Source organism: Blennius ocellaris (genome assembly GCF_963422515.1).
Source record: "Blennius ocellaris genome assembly, chromosome: 22".
In the NCBI taxonomy this organism is placed as follows: Eukaryota; Metazoa; Chordata; class Actinopteri; order Blenniiformes; family Blenniidae; genus Blennius; species Blennius ocellaris.
In genome coordinates, this window is record NC_137671.1 from 17,698,157 (window position 1) to 17,720,435 (window position 22,279).

Sequence of the window (22,279 nt, forward strand, 5' to 3'; positions counted from 1 at the left end):
TGTTAATTGTGGTGATAATAAAATTGCAATTATTATATATAGTCATATGTACATATTATCAAGGAGAGAATAAAATAGCCTAAAATATCTCAAACAAGTCTTAGGTGCCATGTCTTTTATCCATCTTCTCTTTGTATATACATAATATCATATACATCATATACTGACTTCCTTATCTTTTTGTACACGTGAAAAAAACAAAACAACATTCACATCGTCGTTACGAAGAAGTAAAAACCTGAACGTTGTGTTGACATGATTTCACTAGACCAGGCTTGTTCAGGCTATTTATTAAAAAGTTAATAAATAAACTGACTGCTGCTTCACCAGAGAATAGTTCCCATGCGTGAACGCGCAGCGGAGGAAGGGCTGCGTGCGCGCCCCCGGCGAGCCGCCACAGGACGTCACGCATAAAGCCGAGCTGTGACGAGCACGACGCCCGTCCGCACTGACGCTCAGTCCCGGTGCAGGTGTGCCGGACAGCAGCGGTTCCTCCAGGTCCAGTCCGGAGTCCTCGTCCCCTCAGCCGGCTTCTGACCACACCGAGCGCCTCCATCATGTTGTGGACTGCAGGGCAAGTGTTCCGGAGGTTCTCCACCAGCTCCGTGAGTACCCCCCCCCCCCCCCCCCCCACACACACACACACACACACTGTAATCACCCTGGGGTGGTCGTTTTGCGCCCTTCCGAGCGTGCCAGGGAAGGACCCGGCTCAGGGAGTTGTGCCGGCACACGCGTCCTCCCGCACCGTGTCCCCGCAGGCTGCCACGTTGCTGGCCGCCATGCACGCCTCAGCCCCGGCTGTGCGCTCTGCTTGCGCCGGCCTCTGCTATCCAAGACCTGGAAGAGTTGCATCAGCTGCTCCTGCCCTGCCGGGCTGCATGTGCAGTGGAGGTCCTGCAGGACCTGCTGGACCTGCTGGTCCTCTGGGTGGACCAGCTTCACACATGTGCTGCTGCAGGACGGGGGGGGGGGACATGTGGGGACAGTGCAGTTGACCAGGGCTGGACATAGATGACCGTGATAAACCCACAGGCAGTGTAAGCACGCCCTGAAACGTTGTTTATGTTTATGGTCTTTTTATATGTACTGACGTGTGACATTGTAAGATAATGAAGCGGTCAGTCTTTGCATTTGTAGTGATCTATTCGGTATATTCTTGATTCTTTCACAGCACTGGGACAACATTTAGAGCCGTGACTATGCTTCAGAGAAGTACTAATATTAGTGTTGACCAGTTTATTTAGCAGTTAAACAGGACATCCACCGTCTAAACGTATCCCGTAGGAATCCCTTGGTTAAAGCTGATGCCTTGTTTCATTGCAGCATTACTACCACAATAAGCTCAAACTGGCTATCATTGGGCAGAGCCTGTTTGGGCAGGAAGTCTACAGCAACTTGAGGAAGCAGGGCCACAAGGTGGTGGGCGTGTTCACGGTCCCCGACAAGGACGGCAAGGCCGACCCCCTGGGTGAGTCTCCTCCGTCACCTCCTCATTTCTACACTGTCAACTCCCAACGTTGTGGCCCCGCAGTGAGGCTGTCCAGCACCTCCCCAAACACACTGGTGGGTTTGGCCCAGTGGTGGCCCCTGAAGGGACTGAAGGTGGGCCATGTTGGGGGAATTACTCAATGTTTTCAAGCGGATTCTTGTGGATTTTGGCTTTGGGGGCTTTTAACCTCTTTATTAGGAAAGTGACAACTTTGGTAACTTATGCATTGGTTCTTAACTAGCAATGAAATAATAATGCATGGTTAAATGGTTGTTAAAAATTGAGGCCAAAGCTCTTGCAAAGGGACTTTTGCTTACGTTTAGGCCTCGTTTACATGGCTTTTAAAGTGAAAACATTTTCGTATCGTTTTTGCATTTTTGTTTCAGAAAGGTTTTGCGTTTATACGGAACAGTTTTGAAAACTGTGTTTACAAGGATGTGACAATGGCTGGAAAACTGTGAAGTTGGCATGCCAGGCCACCAGTTGGTTTCTTTTTCAAATGAAATCATGCACACGTGCTAGTTGTGAACAATACGCTACAAGCATTAAAAACACCTGCGCCGCAAGACCCTCGACTCCCACCAGCTCCCACTCTGACTGCCCACCTGTGAGACAATTCAGTAAAGACATTTACTCAAGGGGATTGATAAAAATCCTTCAAACTTGTTTCTAATGCCAATGGGAGAACACTGACATTCCTCTGCACAGACGACCAGGCGGGACCGCGGTGCTGAAAGCCTTGTCAACGTGTCCACTGCTGATCTGTTGTCCTGTCTGTCTCAGCAGTCACGTCCGCTTGGTGAACTGTCAGGAGGCACCGTTACCTGGGACTAAAGGCATCAACGCTCTGCCGTTGAAGGATTATCGGAGTCCTGCCTTCTTAAAATCTCTGCTATTTAATGTAGTTACCACATGCGTAACTGACTTGCCCTGATGGTTTCCAGAAACCGTACTTTCTGGCAACAGGGATCCCCGATGGCCACTGGTCTGCCGTCTCTCCTCTCGTTACACATCGACGCCATGTCCGTTATAGGAGCCTCTCTTCCTCTCTTCTAAAGCGGTGCCCTCACCAATTACTTGGCCACAACCTCATTCTCAAAGTCCATGAACACTTGAATGGAGTGAAGAAATTCTTTGGTCTGCTGAACGTGTTGGCAAGGACTTCTAATACATATTAACCCTTTGTGGACGGTGTTTTTCTGAACTGCAGGCAGAAGGTACTGTACTTATTAATTTAATCTCCCTCAATCCCGTTTTGACTGACCGTCAAGTCAGGCTCTTTATACTCAAGTCAGTTCTACAGTTTACAAACAAACCAAAGAGCCAAACATTCTAGGATGCACTTATTTCAAAACCCAACTCACACAGAGACTGGGCTCAACAAACTGGCAGTGCATCTGTCACCTGGTTTAACTTAGCCAGACATGAGGGACCCTGACGAGCATTTCTACCAAGCAGGTTATCAACTTGGTAATTCAACCCAGGGTTTTTCCGTCTTGATTGGCGCGTGTTCATATACAAGGGGTTTGTAGCATCTGGATTAGGCCTGGGCAATACACCGCGAATTGACTGATACTGAAATATCCAAAAATCACCAACGTCATTTTGTCCACATTGGTATATTCAGTGTTTAAAAAAAAAAAGCCTGTCCCTTTAAGACACTGTACTGCGTCAGAGACGTGGCTCCACCCATCCAGTCTGTAATGGAGGTGATGGAGGAGGTTCACAACCTGGTTGTAGCGGCTGCTGGGGGGCTGAAGTCAACGGCTTTAGAAGCCATTGAAGGAAATGGTCATCGTCATCTGACCTCATCAGCTCTCAAACACAGCTCAACTAAAAGTGCTTCCTTTGTACTTTTACAGTCCTTTAAAGTGGTAATAAGTAGTGTAGTAGAGTGGAGTCGTACTATGGAGACCACTACTACATCTAGTGGACGAACATTTTTAGTGCAGTGGAGTAGTTGTGGTCCTCTTCTGGTGCTGGAGGTGAACTGATCAAGACGTGCTGATGTAGATTTGAGGACGCATCGCCCAGCCCTCGCCTGAAGCACTGACGTGGAGAAATCCTGCAGGCCTAATGGAGGAGCAATTATTCTCTGAGAATATGAAGCGTTCCAACACATCATCCAGGCCAAAAGCCACACTGTTGCTGCAGCACAAGTCGGGAAGGAAGTTTGGCAGTAAATCGCTAACTCTATTAATGTGTAACTTCATGAGATTAAAGAATATTCATTCATTGGAAAATATACTGGACAGCACTCTGATCACTCTATTTCACTTTACAGCAACACAAACGTGCCAGACAGCTTCCTCACTGCTCTTCTGTAGTTTTGAGGCTCCGTGTGAGCATGTTTTTTGTTGGAATATTTAGTCCTCACTGTGACGGCACCAGTAGATGTGCTTTCCATAAATGCATGTTCCTGCAGTCAAGCCAGACGTGGCCATTCACCTCATCATTTCAGATCAACCCTGTTGGAAAAACGGACTTGGAAACAAGTCAAGAACAAAAACCTCGTTCAAAGCACTCGGTGATGAGGCTTTATTTCCAGAATGTCGAAAGGATTGCATCTGGGGTACCTTGGGAGTGAAAAATAATAATAAATGATTTACTAAATAAAATGATAGGCATTTATATTATGAGCAATTCATCTGCATCGTGTGTTTTTATGACGTTTGAGGGCTTAAGAAACGGCGGGTGGAACCTCACTTGGATTTAATTAATAGCAATGGTCCTTTTAATCCTAATTATTCGAGCGTTGTTGGCCTATTGCCAACGCCGGAATTGTGCTTCTCAGGATTTCCTTTTTCATAATTGCGACCAAAATGAGCATTGTCCTTTTCTGATGAGCCTTTCATTGAGCTCACGGTAATCTGAAGTTGTGGTGATCTTTAACTTGTGGCGCTGTAACAAATGCATGTTGACTCCACAGTGCTGGACAAAGAGCAGCGTTTATTTGGCATTAGCTGCGGGATGGGTGGCTCCATTGTCTGTGTTGGAGGGGCCCCTTGTGGCCCACACAAGCAGCTCCCAGGTGAAAAGTCTGCCGAGGGGCCGGTGCGCTTTGGTGTGACGCAGTCTTTCCAGGAAGCGGCATCAACGTGCTGGCAAAAGCCTCTTGACCGGTTTATGACCGCGTGTCCGTGTTTCAGAGTGAGAAACGTAGTGGAGCCGGCCTTTCCGCTGCGTTGCGCAACCATCCGTTTATCTTGTTGTGACCGTGGGATTCCAGATTCAGCAGGTCGGCCTGGATCTGACTGGAGTTCAAGCTTATCAAGGTCAAACTGCTGCAGCTGCCAAAGTGGCTCTGGCTTCTGATTCACAGGAACTGCAGGCGTGGCTCAGTGCAATGGGACATATTCTCACTTTTTTTTGGGACTTCCTCTAGAACTTTTAAAAGCGTTGTTCAGAATGAATTGTGCGTACGTTTGCTCTCCCAGAATATGAACCACAACATTGGGGGTGTAACGGTACACGATGATCACGGTTCGGTACGTACCTCGCTACAGAAGTCACTGTTCGGTACTCGGTTAAGGGGAAAATGAAGAAATGTGGTTTTGTTTTTTTTTACAACTTTTGACTTGCCCAAAGTTTAATGGAAATGTGTAATGTATGAATTCAACCAACATAATTTTTTACATAAAAACACTTGCAAATTCTTTAATAATCAAAATATCTCTATGAATCTTTCAGGGAAGGCGAATCTCTTTATACTCTTCAATCTGCAGCAATAATAATCTATATTTTAACTTTGTTCTTCACAGTAAAAAGCCCAGAGTTGAATTAACTCTCGGAGTTGAATTAACTCTCTGAGTTTATTTGAGGCTGACTTCTGGGCTTTTCAATCTTTATTTATAAAGCACATTTAAAAAACCAAAAGGTAACCAAAGTGCTGTACATCAAATAAAATAAATAAAATAATTCAAAAGTTAATTCAAAAGCACAGAAGAGACAAGGCATAAAACATGTAAAACAAACAAACAAACAAGCTTACTACAAGTTATATGATATCAAACAAGATGAAAATAAGTCAAGGTGTACTAAAAGCCAAAGAATAAAAGTGTGTTTTTAAAAGGGATTTGAAAACAGGGAGCGAGGAAGCCTGCCTGATGTTGATAGGCAGCTCATTCCAGAGTTTCTCAGGGATCTTGGTGGGCAGTAAGGCTGAAGCAGGTCTGAGAGATACTGGGGAGCCAGATTGTTAAAACATTTAAAAACAAATAACAAAAGCTTAAAATGAATTCTGTGGTGCACAGGGAGCCAGTGGAGGGAGGCCAGGATGGGGGAGATGTGCTCACGCCTAGGAGTCTGTGTTAGCAGAGTTCTGCACAAGCTGCAGTGGAGAAAGGGAGGCCTGGCTAATGCCTACATACAGGGAGTTGCAGTAGTCCAGACGAGTGGTGATGAAAGCATGGATTAGTTTCTCCAGGTCAGGCCTTGATAAAATAGGCCTCAATTTAGCAATTTGGCGTAGTTGATAAAAACTTTTTTGTACTACAGAACAGATCTGCTTCTCAAATTTAAAATCAGGGTCGAACTTGACCCCCAGGTTGGTGACACAATCCTTGAGATTTAGAGACAAAGAGCCAAGGTCAATGTTGGGGGGAGTACAGCAACTTGGTCGGAATATCATCACTTCGGTCTTGCTTTCATTAAGACTGAGAAAACTAGAGGAGAGCCAGGCTTTAATATCGTTAAGACAGTCTAGGAGTGGCTGGACAGAGTGGGAATGGTTTTGTGCCAAAGCAAAATAGACCTGGCAATCATCGGCATACAAATGAAATGAGACCCTGTGTTTTCTAAAAACGGAACCAAGGGGGAGTAGATACAGTGCGAATAGAAGAGGGCCAAGGATTGAGCCCTGAGGGACCCCATGTGGAAGAGGAGCTGTTGAGGACACAAAGTTGTGGAGTTTTACACAGAAACTTCTGTCGGTTAGGTATGACCGAAACCAGTCAAGGGCGATACCCTTTTTGCTGTGTTGGTCTGAAATAAATGTGATAGTATTAAGACTGGAGCTGTCACACCCTACTACCATACTGCCACACCTTATTTATTGTATTAGTCACTTTTTATCCATATACATTTTTTTTTTTATAACATTGTAAATGGTTCACGTATTTTTATTATATTAACAAATCAAATCCTGTCCTCGTCCCTCCTCCTCTTCCTGCTCAGCAAACTTTTTTTCTGAATCATAAAAAAATTATGAAACTTCGGGATTAGAAGGTCAAAATAATCCAAAATACGTTGTTTTAGTTGAAGTTGATTTTATGTGTTGAATTCGAGTGAGTTTTTAAAACGTTCTGGTGACTATTTGAATGTCGACGGAATTGAATAATTCAAAATGGCGGACGACAAGGAGTTTCCATGACTACGTAATTCGAGGAATTCCCGAGGAATTACACGATGCTCTCCAATCAGAATGCAGGTTTTCCAGGTAAGACGCAGCGTCACTGACCAGAATGTGGAACAGGAATCAGGAAGACGATGGCAGCTGCAGTCTTCACATGCCTATATCAATCCTTTTCCCACGCCATCATCGGCGTTCACGCGAGAATCACGTGATCGTATGGAGAAAGTTCGTCGGGAATGGGTTTTTAGTTTCTTTGGAATTGAGGCTTGTTGGCTACATTTTATATGGGGGGGGGGGGGGGAGTTGTGGTTAAGGCACTGTGGGACCTCTTTAAAGCTTGGTCAGATTAATACCCCCCCTCGCCAGCATCCGGAGCACAGGCCCAATTGTCAGATATTTGCAAACGTCATGCCTGGTTTTCTTGTGGTGTGGGGAGTGTTGAGTGATTTTTATTAGGCCTGATCCTGAAAAGGAGATTATCAGATAGAGTAAGATTTACTTTGACCACGACTGCCCAGCTGAGACACTCGCTAAAAGGAAGGCAGGAGGATGCTCCGAGGTAAAGGAATTAAATTTCAAATTCTTCGACTCGGGACAGTTATGAACAGTTCTGCAGGGGATGCAGCTGCAGACCTGAAGAACATCTAGCAAGGACACCTGATCAAAAGCAGTGATCAGGTGTAAACTCAGAGCCTTTGCATCACAAAGAAAGAATGAGAGAGAAAAATCTGTCTGAATTATTAGAACTGTTAAAGACTTAAGAAAAGGAGCACAGTGAAGGGAAGAAGCCATCCATAATAAATCAAATAAACAAGGTTAAAAAGTAAATACAATTTACGAAGAGGATTTAGGGGAAAAAAAGCCAAATTTGCAAAACAGAAATTCTATGAACATGGTCCACGAGCCCAGAAAATCAGGGTATAGAGGATAAGGAAGGAACAAGCAGAAAGGGCAATGTTTAAAATCAGGGACCCCACACCAAAAAAAAAAAAAAACGACCACAGGCTGGAGGTGCCACTACTCTGCCCCCCCCCCCCCCCCCCCCCACCCCACCAGACGGGCACAGGACAATATCAGTGGTGTACAATAATGACAATATCATTGTTGGACAAGAGGGAAGCCATGGTAATCAGGTTAGATGCTGGGAATACCTGGTTGTTGTGCCAAGAAGATTTGGCTTTAATGACAATTTCACAAGATGTATTCAAACCCTTTACACATCCCCAAATGCAAGAATTAAAATCAATGGACACCTTCCCCAAACCATCAAATTTCAGATCCATGAAGCCTCGTCTCTTTACTGTTCCCTGCCGGCTGCCCTGCGAGGGAAGTTAGCGTTGCAGCTGACCAACTTTTCATGGCATGTCTGCTGTTTGAACATGTTTTACGCTCAAAACACCGCAAAGCAAACATCAACGTGGATATTTGCAAAGCCGTTGCAAAATGTGGATCGGCGCTTCCCTACTGCAATGTAGGTGAGCAAGTTCCTGAAGCCGTCCCTCCATCACACCCCTGAAATGACAACATTAAAATATTTAGAAAACTAGTATTGAAGCACAATTCATGAACGTTCAAGTGACGACAAACTGGATACACATTTTGTCAGTTTGTGCTCTGCATGACTGGACTCTGTCATGTATTGGTTTTGTCTTTTCATTGCTGTACCCTGGTCACTGGATAATACCGTTAATGTTTACTACAATACATTTTTGGTCTAAAACTCATCATCCGTTCTCTAGTATTCTCTATTACATATAAAAATGATAACAACTGGAGAAGTTCAAGCTGTTGTTGTACGATGTGCAGAAGCCATTGACTAAGCAAAAGTACAAAAGCCAATGTATGGATTCGATTACCTAAAGACTTCAAAAATATTTGATATTCATTATGGCCCCATACATAAAAGTATTAAATCAGATTTAGGCAGGTGGTCCCAGCTTCCCTTAGGTATCTATAACAGGATAGGTATCATAAAAATGAATGTCCTTCCCTGACTCTTACACTTATTCCAATCTTTACCAGAGTTGTGGGGGGGGGGGGTAAAAAAAAACCAAGGATTCAATTCAAAACTCCAATTGAACAAGGACAAAGGGGGTCGATCACTCCCTTGTTTATTAGATGATTACAAGGCGGCACAATTCAGACCCCAAGCATGTTGCTGTAACCCTGGATGTGTTGCAAGGTGGAAGGGTTTCGAACTTTCTCAATTAGATGGACAACTTCAATCTGTGATGGGCAGTAAGACTCTATAAAAAACACATCAACAGCTTAAATCAATGGACAAAGGTGACTCTCACAATCTGGTTCAAGGAGTGTAAATCACCAGTACTCGAAAGACGGCCATGACGGCTGAGGTGGCTCTGCTCTGACCCAGACTTCAGCCCCGTCTCCACCAAACTAAAAGTGGGGGAATGGACCGGTAGAGTCCGTTACGGCTCAGGTTTCCACCGCAAGAATGTTGTTTTCCGGAAACAACCACTCCAAAGGCCTTTCCACTCCCTCTCCGTCGGGGTACCAGGACCATGGAACAGGTCTGAGTTTGAGGAGCTGATTGGTCAGTGGTTTACTACACAATATTTCAATATGTCGGCTGTAGGAATCCTCTGTTGTTGGCATGGTCAGTGTTGCACTGGTTGTTTTGTTTTTCTTTGCTGCTCAACTTTCGTGTTGGTTGTGAAAGAGCGGATGTGAGGCGGGGGGAGACCGGGGCTCGGGACTCTGCATCGTGTCGGAGCTTTCTGTTTCCAGCATAGCGCCTGTGCTGCCGGTCGCGCTGCCGGCGCGCCGTGTCAAATCGGTCTTTGCATCTCGTCTGAGGTTTGTGCGATCAAAGCCGAAGTGGCTGCTCCTGCGTTTGAGCAGAGAGCTAAGGGCAACCCGTGTCCCGGTGCAGCGCGCCAGCACGGTCCTGTGCTGCGGTCAGCCGCGACCAGATCTGCCGCCAGGCTGAGACGACTGTTGTAACGTCACATATCTGCGCAGCTCTAAGCCCCGCCTACTCTTGAACCTACTTTCTGCAGTGGAAACTTGCACCAGATTTGGCTCCAGTTACGCTTTGCCGCAAGGCTCCGTTCCGTCCTGCGCCGAGGAAGATGGGAGGTTCAAGGTTTGGAGTCGTGCTGGTATTACTTCCTTCTGCACTATTTTATCAAAAGGAGAAATAGACAGCTTTGAAATACTTTCTTTAGAATATGGTCTGGGCAAGGTCAGGGACCATTTTAACAAGGAAATTAAATCAGTGCAGAAACCTGAGACTAGCCTGGCTGACATGTTTGTAGACGTGTACAAAGGTAAAGAAATGTAGAAATGGATGAGTCTGGCCTCGCCATGTCAGGAGGTTTGGCTGAACATGTGTTCTGTCCAGGAAACCTCCACCAGTTCAGGCCTCTGGAGGGATTTCTGTTGGCGCAATCTGATAAGGTGCTTTATGACCCCAATAATCAAATGTGTGCAGGGTTCTCTGACTGGAGGGGGTCTGTGTTGGAGGAAATGTGGAGAGCGGTAGGCAGGCCAACTTTCACATGTCTTGGGATTGCCCGCAAATTCAACCGTACTGGGATGAGGTTGCACATGCCATTAATAATATTTTCAGTGGGGTGATTGATTGTTCTTTTCCAACGATCTACCTGGGCAACATTGCCGCTGACCTTCCAAATTGGGATCAATACCTACTGAAGCTAATATCAGCGGCTCCTAAGTGGTTAGAACGTAACCCTCCAACACACTGACTGGGAGAATATTATGGCTAATATTGAGAATATGGAGAGAATTACTTTTGCATTGATCCAGAAGACGAGTACATTTGTCAGCTGGGAAACATGGATCGTGTATGTACCCTTGAAATGTAATGTTTGTGTCATTTACGTACAAACTGACTTGTTTGCCCTTGTACTTTTTCCTCGTGTCATCAAATGGATGACCAAATGTATGTGGATTTTTCTCTGTCTACAAATGTTCTTAAAAATAAAGTATATAAAAAAAAGTCCCCGTACTGTAAAAGGAATGACTGCTGCATGAATAGACGCACAAGTTTGAATAATTTACTCATTGACTTGACGTCTAATTTAAGATTGCAGCAAATGGGTAGAAATGATAAATCTGGGTAAAATCTGAATTGATTTAGGTGCAATCCAAACAATAAAAACATCTTTCAGAAAAGGCTTGTATGTATATATTCCAATTGTGCCCCAGTTTTTAATAAAAAATATTCAGTAGTAATTTAAACCAGTAACAATATTTGAAATCGACCTCTGTTAATATCCTACTGAGTAGATTAACACAATGTTTACATCAATCCTCAAATAAATAAAATGCTACACACGTGTACATGTGTTTATTTATAGAAACACCCACTTGCTCTGGAGCAGGTCAGACATCCTGTGCAAGTTGCCAGGATGAGCTAACCCGGTCAGAAGTGAATGAGCGTCAGCGTCCAGAAAACCTATGGGGTTATATTTGTGCCAAAATTCTGAGCGAGCGATGGGAAAATTTGAGCGCAAATTTTTTTATTGTGCAGCACACTAATAACATTTTGAGGAAATATTTAAATTGCGCAAAGACAAACTTGAGATTGCGCGCTCAAAAATAATTTCTGCGCTCAGATTCTTCCTCTGCGTGCTCAACCTCTCTCTCTCTCTCGCGCTCAACCTCTCTCTCTCGCGCTCAACCTCTCTCTCTCTCGCTCGCTCGCTCAAATCTCTCCACCTCCGCTCAAGTCCTGCTGTGCGCTCGCTCAAAATGTGCAAAGCCCAAATGTGACAGACACGGTTGTCCACCAATCACAGAAATTTGGGGCGGGTGTTGAATTCTGATTGGTTACTTCGGTTTCTGGAAGTGCCTCATAACCAACGAAGAAGAAGAGGGAAAAACAAACTGCGAAGGAAAACAGAAATAAGGAAAACTAAAGATAATGATCCTGGATTACAACATGTTTTCCCCCGCAGTTTGTTTTTCCCTCTTCTTCTTCTTTTTCTTCTTTGTTGGTTATGAGGCACTTCCAGAAACTGAAGTAACCAATCAGAGTTCAACACCCGCCCCAAATTTCTGTGATTGGTGGACAACCGTGTCTGTCACATTTGGGCTTTGCACATTTTGAGCGAGCGCACAGCAGGACTTGAGCGGAGGTGGAGAGATTTGAGCGAGTGAGAGAGAGAGAGAGGTTGAGCGCGAGAGAGAGAGAGGTTGAGCGCGAGAGAGAGAGAGGTTGAGCGCGAGAGAGAGAGAGGTTGAGCGCGAGAGAGAGAGAGGTTGAGCGCGAGAGAGAGAGAGGTTGAGCGCGAGAGAGAGAGAGGTTGAGCGCGAGAGAGAGGTTGAGCGCGAGAGAGAGAGAGGTTGAGCGCGAGAGAGAGAGAGGTTGAGCGCGAGAGAGAGAGGTTGAGCGCGAGAGAGAGAGAGAGAGAGGTTGAGCGCGAGAGAGAGAGAGGTTGAGCGCGAGAGAGAGAGGTTGAGCGCGAGAGAGAGAGGTTGAGCGCGAGAGAGAGAGGTTGAGCGCGAGAGAGAGAGGTTGAGCGCGAGAGAGAGAGGTTGAGCGCGAGAGAGAGAGGTTGAGCGCGAGAGAGAGAGGTTGAGCGCGAGAGAGAGAGGTTGAGCGCGAGAGAGAGAGGTTGAGCGCGAGAGAGAGAGGTTGAGCGCGAGAGAGAGAGGTTGAGCGCGAGAGAGAGGGAGAGAGGTTGAGCGAGAGAGAGAGAGGGAGAGAGGTTGAGCGAGAGAGAGAGAGGGAGAGAGGTTGAGCGAGAGAGAGAGAGAGAGAGAGAGGTTGAGCGAGAGAGAGAGAGAGAGAGAGAGAGAGAGAGGTTGAGCACGCAGAGGAAGAATCTGAGCGCAGAAATGATTTTTGAGCGCAATCTCAAGTTTGTCTTTGCGCAATTTAAATATTTCCTCAAAATGTTATTAGCGTGCTTGCACAATTAATTTTTTTGCGCTCAAATTTTCCCATCGCTCGCTCAGAATTTTGGCACAAATATAACCCCATAAAAACCCAGGGTTAATCCTTGAAGTTGTCTCAAAGAGAAACTCCAGTGTGGTCGTTCCGGCCCCAAGAGAGGGAGATGTTGTGCCCTCTGTCCTGTCCTCACTGTGCGTCCTGTCCAAAGCTGTGAAGGTTTGAACAGTCCTGGAGTGGAACCAGCCTCTACCCAGTGACGAAAGGCTAAAATACTCTCGTTTCTTCTTAAACATTGGCAAGTACTAAACAAAGATCTATTAACAGACTGGATCATACAGAGTCTCCTTTCATACCAGAGTTTCCGGAGGAATTCAGTTTGTAGGACGTGCTGCGTCTCAGGTGAGTGGACTGAAGCTGTCTTTTCTCCCGCCAGCGACGGCAGCGGAGAAAGACGGGACGCCGGTGTTCAAGTTCCCACGATGGAGGGTGAAAGGGAAGCCCATCCCGGAGGTGGTGGACGCCTACAAGGCGGTGGGTGCGGAGCTCAACGTCATGCCCTTCTGTTCTCAGTTCATCCCCATGAACGTCATTGACCACCCCAAGCACGGCTCCATCATCTACCACCCCTCCATCCTGCCCCTGCACCGAGGAGCTTCGGCCATTAACTGGTGAGCGTCCAGTCGTCCGTGACTTCAGTAACGTCCAGTGACACAAACACAATCTTCAGTTTGTTCTCAACTTTGTTTGGATGGTCGTCAAACTCCAGCTGGAATCACCCTGATGGCATTTGGAACCGTTTGTTCCCTGGTTGCCTCAATCCTTCACAAAAATCGTAAAAGCAGAGACTGATGAGCCGAACACGAGTGGCGCAGTACTGATAGGTCACATGTAGGGCCGCGGCAACGAGTCGATAAAATTCCATTATTAAAAGTGTTGGCAACTCATTTCATTATGAATTCGTTGTGTCGCACGATTTCTGTGCCACTCGCCATGTTGCGGCGCCGTTTACTTCACCTTCAGAGCTTTGTCGATGGTTTGTCACTGAAAGTTAAAAAAACAAAAAGCGCAGTGCTGCTCTGTGAAGCTCCTCTGTTAGTTTGACTTTCCTTTAACCGCAGAGACCTGGCTGTGGGCCAAAAACAACCAAGAGACTCCCAGGAGGTTTTAAAGGATACAGGGTTGTTTTGCACATTTCATTGTATTTTGCACCAGAATGTTTCATTAAAATTGACTATGTTGAAATTGTAATCATTTTCAGTACTGTTCAATTTGGTCAAATATAGACTATTTCATTATATACACTGTGACATGACAAAGACATTTTGAAGTGTCAATTTAAAGGTTATTAGGTGCATCATTTGCCCCACTTTTTGCAAAATTTTCCGAAATCAATCTGTACCAAGTATCAATTTTTCAAAGTAAACTTGTGTGAGAAATTTCCTAACATTCCGTTGATGTTTCCTGGCCCCCCGAGCCTCTGAAAGTAGCGGCTTATGGCTGAAAAAAAATCAGTTTTTCTTAAATAAAGGCAAAAATACTGAATAAAACCCTGCAGTATCCATGGTGGTTGAATATAAACATGTCTCTATCATTATTAGTTTGAGATATGGCAAAAGTGTTTTTTCTTTGGGGACCGCAGGAACGTTGAATAAGCATATGGTCCTCAATCCTAAATTGTATTTCATTAACTTAGAGTCTGAAACAAAAAAGCTCACCACATTATGTAACTAGAAATGAACAAATCTACAACTATCAACACCCAGATCTTGAAACTACAAATCTTTAATGTTTGTTAGCAGACTTGTAACCTATGTTGAGTTTATCAAAACTCAAAAACATAACAGTTCTTCATCACAAGGCACTCTGTGGCAGGAAACACTAAAAGGTATGTTATTACCATGTGTTGACATACACACTCCTATAGGAAACCAACAATGATGAATAATAAACGCGTATCCCTATCTTTAAACTTGATTTCTTTCTCTTCCTCACATTTGAGGTTTCCTTTGTCTGCTTCAACCACCTGCAGAATATTCTGATATTTGTATTCTCTTGCAGAGCTGATGTAGTCTGTGCTTGACGTTACGCTCCGCACTGTCAACAAACATGCATTCCAAGGTGGTCAGGGCTTCCTGGTAGGCCAGGTTGAGACGTCGGTTGTGAAGAAAGCGGGGTCCAGCTGACGAAGGTGGAAGATGTACCATGAATCGGGTCCCACCAGGTCTGCCAGTGTATTTTCCTGGGAACTCCGGTTTACCAAACCCTGAGGACGTGTGCATGAGCTGGCTGGCCTCCATAGTGGCCAAGGAGCCACCTTGCTGCTGAAGAGAGCCAGTGGTGCCATTTCACATGTGAGGTACCACAAGTGTCTCTTGAAGGCTTTGACAGCACTGTTGGAGGTCGTGTCTGACACACAGGAATACCGAAGCAAATTCTACCGGACATTGCATCCACCAAGATGAGTGGAGAAGAGTTTCTAGAAGTTTTCTAGACCGATGTCTGGAGGTAACCCTGCTAGTCAGAAGCTCAGCAATTTGATCTTGGAGTGGAGACCTCTTGAAGGAGTAAAGCATCGTCCATCCAGCTGTGTACCTGGCGCCTGGTTGTTTGATTGACAATGGTGTCTCCTCTGGATAGCCATCGAGGAATACCAAGCAATCTCAACAAATTCCAGGTAGTCATCGCGTTTTTGTTGAAAGCTTTCCTCACTGCCAGGTTGATAGGATGGCACTCCCGGTAATTTGACATCATGGATGTTTCCTGTGCAGACTGTACTGGAACGAACTACTAACAAAAGCACCAGAAACTTTGAAACCAACTGCACTATGTCACTTCATCTTACCTTTCTCATCTCATCCATCAACCCTCAACAGCCACAACTTTCCTAAGGAAAATGGAGCTGAAGTCTTGATATAGATCTTTCTTTTTAAGTTTGACCCATTAGTGCAAAAGTCTGGTGTGTTACTCAAACCATGCTATAACTGAACTAGAGCAACAAGAAAAGATTCAAGAAGATACATGGCAAAAAAACCAAAAGCACACTGGATGACTTGCTAGTAGTACGAAAACACTCCAAAAACATGACAAAATTAGATATAAAACTGGTACCACAAGATGCGCAATAGTGACATTTATATTCAACTTTCATTGACACTATAGCCCTAAATGTATTATTTTGAAAGTTATTTGAGAAAAAATCTTTTTTTTCACTCAGGTACTTTGGACATTGTGAGTACTCTGCGCTGGCTGGACGCAGTAGATATTATTCAATTGAGCTAACATGCTGCAGATTTTCTTTTTAATTGGTATTGTTCTATTTTAAAATTGGGTACAAGTTGAATTTTTGACATTGAGGGAACCCTATAGCAATATTTTACCAGTTTAGTCCACTCCAGATGAAACTACACTGTATGTGGCCCCTGAAGTACATGAAATCTTAGTTAATAATGATCTTGTATACAGGCGCGTATATATACGTTTATATTGTATAAATCTTTGTATTGGTTCAGTTCTGTTTTTTTTAAAATAACATATTTGGTGTTTGGTTCGTTCAATATCAACTGGTCCTACAATTTGAATTTTTATTTGAACCGATTCATTGATTAATCCAAAAAAAAAAAAAAAAAAAGTCCACAGATTAATCATTATTAAAAGAATCGTTGGTAGTAGCCCTAGTTGCACCTCAGTCAGATGGTTGTTTGCTATCAAACTGACTTGGACCAGTTAAGGTTTTACTTCTTTACCTTAAAGGGTCTTTCTTTTTCTCCCGAAGGTATTTTCCATTATTGCGTGTGTCTAATCGTATTAACCCTTCGGGGCCTGAAGCGTTTTGTGCCGTTTTTCACTACAATTGATTTTTCCTTTATATCTCAGATATAAAATCCTTAAACCTTGCGCCTTTTTTGGTGTCATTTTGTTCAGGACAACCTCATCAATGCATTTCTGAAGTATTTTCATCACTTTGGCATACTGTATTAACACAGTGGATCTAAAAACACCATAAAATTACAAATTCGGGTGGTAAAAACATAGATTTATTGACTCTAAAAGCCACAGACGTGGTTAACGAATCATTTTGTTTACTTGTAAAGTAAATCTAAACTATAATTAACTCAAATTTATCAAAACAGGACTGAACAAACAGTTGTATACAGATATTTACAGTGAAACAGAAGCACTGCCTCAGACGTTTTTGTAAAACTATTTACAAAAGGTCACACATGTTTTTCCTCATATCTCCGCTTTTATCTGGTCGATCAACATCATTTAAAAACGAGCTTGTAGTTTTATATCTGCACTTTTGACACGGATTGAAACGCTGGACCAGGCGACGCTGCGCTGTGACGCTACTGCCTCTTCAAACGGTCGTGTGACGAGGACGCACCGGTGCGTCCGTAGGCCCCAGAGGGTTAAACACTGCTGAGATGTTACATAAGCTAAAGGTTGTTGTCCTTTGCTATGAGACGACTGAAGTGCTTTTTATTGCTGTGTTTGGCAGGTCAGATGAACCGGCAGTTTAGCCACTAGTAGGAGGTTCAAACCAGTTGTGTTTGACTAAACCTGCCAGTCTTATCTCCTCTTCCTGTTGGCTGACCTCTTCTCCACCCTCACAATCTCCCCACTCCGGCTGTGTTCATAGTCCCACAACACTACAGCTTTCTTCTTCTGCTCTGAATGTTTATTGAATTGTGAAGCTGAACAGATTAAACTGCTCGATTTACAGCTTCATCAATGAGGTTTTCATTACAACAAGGAAAAGTTCCTTTCATTCAATTCATGAGATGAAGCCAAATGAATGTCAAACTGTTGCTTCAGACACCAAATTCAATAAAACTCTAAGACTGCTCAGCTTTTCTGGGCTAATGATCACTAATGTTGTTCTACAGATGTTGTCATTCAGATAGTGTTTTTAATAAACCGCAGTGTGTTCAGTTGGTTCATGTTTCACCTCGTCCTCAGATCTCTTATCTGTGTTTAGTTTCAGCTTCTGGGCCAATCGAGCTGGTTAACGGTGCATTTTATTCCCTTCACCAGTTCTAAACAGAAGTCATGACACAGCTGTGACTGTCTTTGTGTCGTCAGGACCCTGATCCAGGGGGATAAAAAGGCTGGATTCTCAGTCTTTTGGGCCGATGATGGCCTGGACACCGGCCCCATCCTGCTGCAAAGAGAGTGTGCCGTCGAGCCCAACGACACCGTGGACACTCTGTACAACCGCTTTCTCTTCCCAGAGGGTATTAAAGCCATGGTGAGTGCCCACACTGTCAGCAGCATGTGGACACAACCCAGGCAGAGGCGTTTAGATGGCTCACTGTTTTCCTTGTGCAGGTGAAGTCTGTGCAGCTCATTGCTGACGGTAAAGCACCCAGAGTTCCCCAGACAGAGGAAGGAGCAAGCTACGAAGGCATTCAGAAGAAGTCTAACGCTAAGGTAAAGCTCCAGTTTGAAATCAGACAGAATTGTCAGAATCGGTGGCATGAAATTTCCTCGGTTTGTGAAACGCTGCATGGCCTTGCACCAGAGGCCGCTGTAGCCAAGTTGGTGGAACAGGTGGTCTTCCAAGTTCTAGTGTAGAGGTTTGATCCTCCATGTCACAAGTGTCTGATCACAAAACTCTGAACCCCAGGTTGCTTCCACAGAAGTGCCCAGCAGTCACTTCTTGAGTCCCCAGACTACTTGTATAGCACATTTTACTGATTGAGCGGAGTCCATTGACCTGTTTTAAGTTACTGACTTGAAATTCTGGATATCAAGATGTCTGTCTCACCCTCTTGAGGTGTCTGAATTGATGTCTCGACACTCGTGGATTTAGACGCCCCTGGTGTGTCCATCCATCAGGACACTCGGATGTCTGGAGATTCACAAATCTTGACACTTGTTCATCAACACTCATCAGTCTGTCCATTTCAACCTTGGGTCTCCAACTGTGACCCCACAGAATCCAGCAGTCGTGCTACAACACGCCTAATTGATTGAGCGCTGTGTCTCTGGGTGTGTTTGAGGCTTCTGAAGCAGTGGAAAGGTTTTAAGTGAAATCCAGGTACCATCGTGATGGGATAATCGTTTGATTCACATGTATTGAAGTTGAAAAGACATAAAAAATGCAGGACCGGGGTTTCAGATGATTCCTCCAGACACTCGTCTTGGCCTGTTTTCCCCGAGTCGTGTCCCGGTCCTATGCAGTAATTGTCGCATTTAACTTTTCTGGGTCTGTATTAGTCTGCACATTGAATTCTGTTGCTACAAAGATTCAGTTTGTCAGTTTTGTCCAAAGACGTACATCTGACAAGTCGAATGCTTCTTTCAGAAAAAAAATCTCTAAACGTATAATTCTTCAGTGAAGAACTGGACTGTGGATTTGACCAAGATGGTGCAGAACAGTTGTGGTGGTAATTTCCTGCTGGCTCCTGTTTCCTACAGCCCCAACTGGTGCTAGAGTGGGTTTGCTCATGGCTGGCTTATCCTATAGGGACAAAGACCACTGTGGGGTGGATCTCAGCTCTTCTCTGATTGGTTGGACCGGGCCCATGTTGTTGGCAGCATGTTCAGAGGCGCTATTCTTAGAACAGTCGGCATCATTTTCCCACATGTCGTGCAGCTGCTGGGCTTCTGTCTCATTCTCAGAAATTTGGGTGACTTGGTCTTTCAAGGAATCTGAACTCTCAGCGCTCCCCTCTCCCTCCTCCCCACTGCCTTCAGGTCAACCTTGACCAGCCGGCCGAGGCCATCCACGACTGGATTCGTGGCCATGACAAAGTCCCTGGGGCCTGGGCCGTCGTCAATGGCCAGGTATGTACACTGGAGCGCACAAGCAGAACCCTCCACTGACACATCCTGGTACTTTCATGACGCAAGTTCACATTGTGGTGGTATCAGACCAGATATTTCAGGATACTGCTGACGTCCTGGTTGGAAAGATGTAAAGTATGTTTAATATGGATAAAGATCGAGCTGCAACGGCGAATCGATAAAACGAATTTCATTATCGATTCATTTTGATTTATGCGTCTCTTGGTAACATCAAAGTTGCAGCGCGGCACTCGGACTAACCGGCTCGCCGCCAGAGTGCGCTCAGATGCGAGGAGACACAAATAGTGAAAAGCGGAGGATGTAAACAACAACAACAGAGGATTCATAAGGTCTGCTGCACCGACTGAGATTACTGTTGCAACGGTGCATATCTGTGGAGCTCTAAGCCCCGCCTACTTTCTGGAAACGCACCAGATTTTGCTCTGATTGCACTTTACCTTACTGCTCCGTACGGCTCCGTACCACTGTTTGATCTTGCAAAAATATAGACAATTTCATTACATACACTGTGACCACAACAAAGCTGAAGCTGCTAAATTCACAAGTTAGTTTAGTTTCATTCTGCAAAAAATGTTTGTTCAGAGAAGGGCGTCATTTATTATCAAAGTTGATAAACGCAGCCAAGCACTGTCCGGTTTTGGCCGATAGTTAAAAGATGGTGAATCATGGCAACAGCTTCGATTGTGACTTAAAACGAGTTGTCTTCAACTCCAGATGGCCTGAGATCATCTCGTGAAAGGATCAGAAATACCTTGACGCTCGTCTCGTGCTCTCTGTGTACAACTGCTGCTGCTTGATAAATGTTGAGACACCCTGTGCCTGCCCTCAGCCTGTCACCCTGTACGGCTCATCCATGTTGGGGGGCTCTGTGCCCGCCGGCCAGCCCCTGGAGATGGAGGGAGCCTCTCAGCCGGGCCTCGTCACCAAGAGTGGGCTCGTTCTATACGGCGCTGATGGCAAAGCTGTGAGTTTGCTTTTCTGTACTACACACAAACATCCAAGTGTGGGAATCAGAACGCTGAGGGGGGTATTCGTACAAACACCACAAGTCCTGTCTCGCCCGTAGTGTGTTTAGCATGTCTGGACCTGTTTGTCACAGCTCGTGGTGAAGAACCTGCAGTTTGAAGATGGGAAGATGATCCCTGCCTCCAAGTACTTCTCCTCTGGAGAAAGCTCTAGCGTGGAGCTGACCAACGACGAGAAGAAGCTGGCAGAAGAGATAAGGGTGAATATACGCTCACATTCACAGAAAACTACTCATGATTTCACAGAAGGAAAAAAGCAGATTTTGGTTATTTGTATTGTTGGATTGCAGGCCATCTGGAAGGGCATCCTCAGCAACGTTCCAGCTGTCGAAGAATCCACGGACTTCTTCAAGTCTGGAGCCGCCTCCATGGATGTGGTCAGGTGAGGAGGCATGGATTCACAATTGTGTCGGATTACATTAGATTCAACTTTATTGTCATTACAAATGCAACGAAATGCAGTTTTGCATCCAACCAGAAGTGCAATATCGCAGGTGTCAGATGTTATACACAGATGAATATATATGCATAGCAGTGTACATTCCTATATATTTATATACGCTGCTCAACACACTACATCATCCAGAGAGCAGAGGAAGTGAGAAGAGGTCTGAGGAACCCCCTGCAGAACCTCCTTTATTGGGGGTCTTGCTAATTGCCTATAATTTCCACCTGTGGTCTTTTCCATTTGCACAGCAGGTGAAACTGATGGTCAGTCAGTGTTGCTTCCTAACTGACACTTTGGTTTCACACACGTGTGATTGACTTGGAGTTGTTTCAGTGTTCCCTTTATTTTTTTGGAGCAGTGTATATACATATACACACACACACATATATAAATAATAAGTAAATGGGGAACAGTGTGATGTTTTTAAAAGAGGTCCATTTTCATGGAAACAGCAGAAACACTGAAAACAATGTAGTTTGCATGATTTGCCACGAGTTGGCAGAGAATGGTGCGCTATAAACCATAACGATGCCAAGTCCCAGGAGAATATGGACGAGGTCATCCTCTGGAGGAAACCTTGTTATTGCTAATCTACTGAGCATGTGCAGAAGAACTACTTACCATGGCTGTGGTGTGCATGCGCAGTATCAGCATTGCAGAAATGTTGCGTTCTTATTGTTCAGACAGTCGGGGCATTTTACAGTTCGACTTTGGGAGCTGTTTACTAAAGGTTATGTTGTCAGTAGCTCCAACGCTGTTGTTGTGTGAACTAAGGCTTGTTTGTTCATGGATGTTCGGCGATTTGAAATTCAAATTGGTTATTTTTGTGAAATAACAAAAAGTGCATGCAAGGGCAGATCCAAAATGGAGGCACTGCCGCTTTCTCTGCCGAGTGGCATTTTTAAGTATATTCTTCTGAGTACTTCTTGAACCTGAAATAGGAGCTTCACTGTTGTTGGAACATTACACAAAAAATAAAAAGCTTCAGTTAATTTCCACTTCAGTCGTATTATTATTAATACTATGACACACACACAGCCCTTCAAACTATGATTACAGCCACTCCACATTTTAAGCAGTAAATGGTGCAGTTAGGGAAGGCAGTACCTACCCAAGGCTGAATTGAAATAAACAAAATATTCATTTTGATTATTTGATCATTTCTGGTAGCTTTCCGTACCGATAGGTTTGAAAGTGTCAGCATGTTGTGCCTTTCATAGCCCAAATGACTCGACACCGCTATTTCCTGGTACGGCAGACAGACTGC

General features: G+C 44.7%; 1 protein-coding gene across 1 annotated transcript in view; it reads left to right on the forward strand.

Moving 5' to 3' along the window:
* Positions 1 to 453: 453 nt before the first annotated feature.
* Positions 454 to 22,279, forward strand: part of aldh1l2 (aldehyde dehydrogenase 1 family, member L2) — a 54,251-nt gene continuing 32,425 nt past the window's right edge. The window contains exons 1-9 of the mRNA XM_080518659.1: positions 454 to 605; positions 1,327 to 1,471; positions 13,163 to 13,397; positions 17,812 to 17,977; positions 18,058 to 18,159; positions 19,429 to 19,518; positions 20,369 to 20,503; positions 20,639 to 20,764; positions 20,855 to 20,946. Coding sequence (XP_080374785.1) covers positions 558 to 605; positions 1,327 to 1,471; positions 13,163 to 13,397; positions 17,812 to 17,977; positions 18,058 to 18,159; positions 19,429 to 19,518; positions 20,369 to 20,503; positions 20,639 to 20,764; positions 20,855 to 20,946 — 1,139 coding nt within the window. The 5' untranslated portion in view covers positions 454 to 557. The remainder of the gene's footprint in view (positions 606 to 1,326; positions 1,472 to 13,162; positions 13,398 to 17,811; positions 17,978 to 18,057; positions 18,160 to 19,428; positions 19,519 to 20,368; positions 20,504 to 20,638; positions 20,765 to 20,854; positions 20,947 to 22,279) is intronic.